The 6,000-nt window shown below is 40.0% G+C and overlaps 1 protein-coding gene across 1 annotated transcript in view; it reads left to right on the top strand.

The window, feature by feature from the left end:
- The first annotated feature begins 454 nt into the window (after positions 1–454).
- The window catches only part of LOC126298125 (basic proline-rich protein-like), a 71,136-nt gene continuing 65,590 nt past the window's right edge, over positions 455–6,000 (top strand). The window contains exon 1 of the mRNA XM_049989443.1: positions 455–518. Within this exon, the coding sequence (XP_049845400.1) occupies positions 455–518 (64 nt within the window). The remainder of the gene's footprint in view (positions 519–6,000) is intronic.

Raw genomic sequence — 6,000 nt, 5'->3', positions numbered from 1 at the left:
GCTGTGGCTTCATAGATTTGTGACATAGGGTTGAAAACTGTAGTGTCAGGGTATACTGCACATGATATTTTGCTACATAGGTAGCTGATTTTGTGGAGTGCAAAAAGCTTTTTCTTATATTCGATGTATAGCCAACCATTGGGGTAGAGACATAGCCACAATGTGAAGATGGCAAATGGCAGAGTGCTGAGGCAGGATGGCATGCTAGTGAAAGGACAGAGAGAAATGGCTTAATTTACCACTCATACATTAGTACTCTATCAGTGCAAGATAGGGACCATGCTCCATCTCCATGGGAAGAGGGCCAGTGGTTGGCAGCACGTGAAGCCAACATCCTGGCCAGCAGGCTGCAACATGTGCACACCAACCTTTGCTGACGCCTGTGCTCAGTGCATGGCATGTGACCCTGTAGAGTGAGTCACTATGCAAAACCGTTGGTCAGCAGTGTGCAAACATGGATGGAAATCTTGCTGTGATAGCCAACTCTGTGGTGAATGACTGTATCCAGGTGGCTGCTGGTTTGTAGCACAGAGGTCCACACACTATAGTGAAGGAAGTCAGTGATAGAAATCCAGGTGTGGCAGGAGTGAGCCTGGAATGCCCACTGTGCTGCATACTAAGTATGGACAGTGGGCATAGTGCAGGTGATGGGAGACTTGAGCTCGTGATTGCTGCTGGCTGCTCCATGTTGTCCCCTCACCTGGCATAGTCTCCCAAGTCATCATTGAACAGTTGGGTTGTGAATGGAGCTGCTACAAAAATTGCAGCTTTTTATACAAGGCAGCAGCAAATTAATCTGTTATACCAATGACCCCCTCCTAGTCATGCACTTTGCAACACCACCAAAAACTACCAGTGGAGAAACCCCCTTGTGCGTATTGCAAGAACTGCAAATTACCACTGTCATGACAGGATTCACCAAACAAACCTGACCTGTGTCACAATAATTCAACAGCTTGGTAGCTATAACAGAAATGACAACACTCTGAGCCTGCCAGCTACTTGCACTGCTGCAATACTCCTCCATATATTCTCATTGATTTGCATGTGAAATTGTAATGACACAGCACTAAACTCACCACAGGAAGACCCAGCCGTCTGTGTATCACTTAAAGCTGATCTACAATGGTATGTCACATGTACAGCACAAGTTCCCATTGTAAGATTGTCTGGCAGCCCAATTAATAAGAATCAAAGTCTGCATTTAACCTACAAACCTTACTTGTCAGATTTCTTTCTACACTGCCACATTGCTTATGACCACCTACATAACACTTTATTCATTCCTTTAAAATGCAAGTCACATCATGTCTTCTACAGTATGTCAGTCATGCACACTTGGCTGCTCTCTCTGCAAACATTTATAGCTCATTCTGTTGCCTTGTATCCCCTTAAACTGTAGACAATACATTTATCATCAATGGTCTCACTACTTTATAAAGTTTTAGTCTTCAGTTATTTATTTTAAAGTGTATTTGTGTTATTATTTGCTGTAAAAGTAACTTATTAGTGGATTTTCATTAATCTTAGTCTTTCTTCCTGTGTTACTGACCCAAGTGGTCTGTTATTCGTTAGTGTGTTTACGTCGTACGTCCGAGCGTCACACCTCAGTAGTGTGTTTACATCTTGTGCGTGCAGTTGCAGCTGTAGTGGGTATAAAGCTAAGTACTGACAAAGTTATTTCTGCACTATTAAATAGTGCATTGTGCTGTTCATGATAAATAACAATGTAATAAACTTTTGGGAACGTTTGTATGCTGTATTTTTTAGAGTTTTTGGTGCATTGAAGTCATTTAGTAAATATCGTGCTTTAGTTTTCAGCTGATGTTTCTTATTGTTTCTAATGAAATATTTCAGTAAAATTTTCATTCAGTATTTTAACTTTATTGAGATTTCCAGTGGCCGCTTGAATTTTTGGTTTTAGCTAATAATTTTGTGAAGTTCTGTTGGTATTGGTATTAGCTGTGGTGTAGTAGTATTAATACAAAAAGTTGTTTTTTTAGTAGACAGAGAATTTTGGGACTGCTATTGTTAGTTCTAATAATAGTTCTACTGATGTAACTGAACTTAGTTATCGTAGACGTATAGTTTTTTTCAGTAACTGTAAAATTTTACCATGAGTGAGAAGTGTGGGCTGTGCTGTAGGTTTGTAAGTAGTGGATTACGGCGTGGGATTAGTTCAAAATATATTCATTGGTGTGGGGGGGGGGGGGATGCAGTGGGGAAGACGGGAAGCCAAAGGAAGCCAGTGGGCATTCTAGCGAGATCCTCTGCTGGGAATGCTGAATCTGTAGTAGAAATAAGTTGACAGGGGAGCAGGAGCATAAGACATGTGCCCTTCAGGTGCAGTTACAATGTACAAAGGAGGAACTAGATATGTTGAGGATGGTGAAGGGTGGTGGTAAATGGGAACTGGCAGTTGGCAAGAAGGCAGCTAGTAGGAGGAGGTATTCAGACAGTTATACTTTGTGTATATGCAATAGATTTGACCAACTATCAGAGCTGAGTGAAGTGGAGCCTCTTGTAGCTGTAGATGTAGGGAACATGCATCAGTCCTCAGCAGTTAGGAGGCCTAGGTTAGTTGCAAAGTCAAACAGAAAGAAGAAGGTTCTGCTGCTAGGTAGCTCACATGATAGAGGTGTGGGCGAGCAGTTGCAGGAAGTGTTGGAGACTGAGTACCAGGTCACCAGCATTGTGAAGCCTAGTGCAGGGTTGGCTCAGGTGACTGACAGCATATGGGGAGTTATGTAGGAATTTAACAAAGGAAGATCAGGTAGTGATAGTGGGTGGAGCAGGGAACAGTCTTGATAGGGACAGGGAACATGATGTAGGTGGTGACCTGGTAAAGATAGCTACTCAAACTAGTGGCTTTAATGTGCATTTCATGCAATTGTTTCAGCCTCGTCTTAATGTGGCTGTTAGGCACATTAACATAGGGCTGGAGAAGGTGCTGATGGCAGAGGGCATGGGTCACATTTCAGTGGTGCCAGTTGGGTCTATCAGCAGATCATGTTTCAATAGGCATGGCCTTCACCTCAATAGGTACGGGAAGGGGAGACTGGCAGAGCTTATAGGTGACAGTGTAGTGGGTGGTGGTGGGATCACTCATGGAAAAATTCCTGTAGTAGTTGGTGTTAGAGGTGCACCTTTGACCATTCAAAGGTTTCCTTTACCAGGATACAGATTAGCTGGCTGTTTTTCAAGGAGTTCCTTGCAGGGTGGCAGAGTGGCTACGTACATAAAAAAAAACAGTATTCAGTTTGAGTTCATAGACCTATCATGGCACTGTACTGAGCAGATATTTGAATGTTGTGTAGGGGCAGTTGAATTTAGTGAAAATAACTTCTAATTGTTGTTGTTTATAGGTCCCCTAACTCTGACTTTAGAGCATTTCTGCTCAAGCTAGATGGTCGATCTTGATTCACTTTGTAGGAAGTACCAGAAATTAGTTATATGTGGTGACTTCAATATAAATTTTGTGTATGATAGTGCTAGAAAAAGGATGTTGGTAGATCTCCTAAATTTAAATGATTTGATGCAGTTTGTGTAAAAGGGTGATTGGCCCCTCAGATCATAGTGCACAAATTTGAACACTAAAAGGCTTTTGTACTCAAGCAAATGTCACATATAATTACAAACTATGTAGGAAATGCAATCCAACAGTAATAGAGAGTTTTTTAAACCCTACCTAGGAACAAGAGTGGCAGGATGTTTATAGTTCCAATAACATAGATGATAAATATAATGCTTTCCTTAACACATTTCTCATGCTCTTTGAGAGTTGCTTTCCATTAGAGTGTTCTAAATGGGATACTAGCAGTATTAGACAGCCTGATTGACTGACTAGTGGGATAAGGATATCATGTAAAACAAAGCGTGAATTATATCAAAGTGTTAGAAGTAGTCTTAATCAACCTGCAGTAGCCCACTATAAACAGTATTGTAAAGTGCTTAAAAGTGTTATTAGGAAGGCAAAGAGTCTGTGATATGCAAATAGAGTAGCTAATTCACAGGATAAAATTAAAACCATATGGTTAAGTGTGAACGAAGTGTCTGTTCTGCAGCAAAAGGTCGACGATATAACGTAAGCTTGCAGTAAAAATCTTTCTGTTACTGATAAATCAGATATGTGTACAGCATTTGACAATCATTTTCTGAGTATTGATGGTGAATTAAATAAAAATTTGGTTTCTCCAAGGAATCATATAACTTTCTTGGCAAATACCTATCCGAGACTGATGTCTGAAATACTCCTCTGTGATACAGACAAGGGGGAGATTGAGTCAATAATTAAATCACTGAAGACTAAGGACTCTCATGGTTGTGATTTAGTGTCTAGTAGAATATTAAAGTACTGTGCTGCATATGTTAGCCCCGTATTTAGCCATATTTGTAATTTTTCCTTTAGGAATGGTCAGTTTACTGAACGATTAAAGAACTCAGTAGTAAACCTCTTTATAAAAAGGGAGAAAGGGATAATGCACACAGTTTTAGACCTCTTTCTTGCCATCAGTGTTTGCTAAATTAATTGAAAAGGCTGTATATGTAAGAACAATTCATCATTTTATATCACACGATTTGCTATCAAATGTACAGTTTGGCTTTAGAAGTCGCTTAACAACAGAAAATGCTGTATTTTCTTTTCTCTGTGAGGTACTGGATGGGTTAAACAAAAGGTTTCGAACGCTAGGCATATGTTTTGATTTAACTACGGCATTTGATGGTGTCAGTCACAAGATATTGCTCTAGAAGTTGGACCATTATGGAATACGGGGAGTAGCTCACAGTTGGTTCACCTCCTGCTTTCGCAACATACAGCTAAAGGTCATTATTCACAAAGTTGAAAATGGCTGTGATGTGGAGTCTGAAAGGGGTATGGTCAAGTGAGGGGGGGGGGGGGGGGGGGTGCCCCAGGGATCAGTGTTGGGGCCACTCCTGTTCCTTATTTTCATAAATGATATGCCCTCTAGCAGTATGGGTAACTAAAATATTTCTGCTTGCTAATGACACTAGCTTGGTAGTAAAGGATGTTGTGTGCAACATTGGCTGGGTTTCAAGTAGTTCAGTTTGTGACCTAAGCTCATGGCTTCTAGAAAATAAACTAATGCTAAATCACAGTAAGACACAGTTTTTGCAGCTTCTGACACACAATTCAACAAAACGTGACGTTTTAATTTCACAGAATGACCATATGATTAGTGAAACTGAAGAGTTCAAATTTCTAGGTGTTCAGATAGATAGTAAACTGTCGTGGAAAGCTCACATTCAGGATTTTGTTCAAAGACTTAATGCTGCCATTTCTATTATTCGAACGGTATCTGAACTGAGTGATCGTTTGACACAGAAATTAGTCTACTTTACTTATTTTCATTCGCTTATGTCGTATGGTATTATATTCTGGGGTAAATCTACCCGTTCTAAAGGGATATTTTTGGCTCAGAAACGCGCAGTTGGGACAATAAGTGGTGTAAGTTCACAAACCTCTTGTCGACCCCTGTTTACGAGTCTGGGTATTTTGACATTGGTCTCTAAATATATATATTCCTTACTGCCATTTCTTGTTAACAATATTAGCTTATTCCCAAGAATAAGCATCTTACAGTCAGTTATTACTCGGCAGTAATCGAATCTGCATTAGGATCGGACTTCCTGTTGCATCTAATTTCAATAAGGTAGCACTCGAATTCAAAAATCTTAGCAGTAATCGACGAGCTTTCAAATCGAAACTGAAGAGTTTCCCCATGGGTCACTCCTTCTATTCCGTCGAGAAGATCCTTGAAAAAGTAAGTTGATTCTTGCTCTGTTGTTGATTGCGTTTACTTAAACTTGTGGATTTGGGTTCATAAACATTTTATTTTTATCTGTTATACTTTTATGTTGTAATTTCATGTACTGACATGTTCCATGACCTTGGTGATTTGCTCCTCAATGTGGTCGTACGGAACTCGACATGTAAATAAAAATAAATAAATAAATACAGTACTCCATATTCATTCATTT

The sequence above is a fragment of the Schistocerca gregaria genome, chromosome X (genome assembly GCF_023897955.1).
Source record: "Schistocerca gregaria isolate iqSchGreg1 chromosome X, iqSchGreg1.2, whole genome shotgun sequence".
In the NCBI taxonomy this organism is placed as follows: domain Eukaryota; kingdom Metazoa; phylum Arthropoda; class Insecta; order Orthoptera; family Acrididae; genus Schistocerca; species Schistocerca gregaria.
Note: the sequence above shows the minus strand (reverse complement) of the source record. Positions and strands in the feature narration are given on the sequence as shown.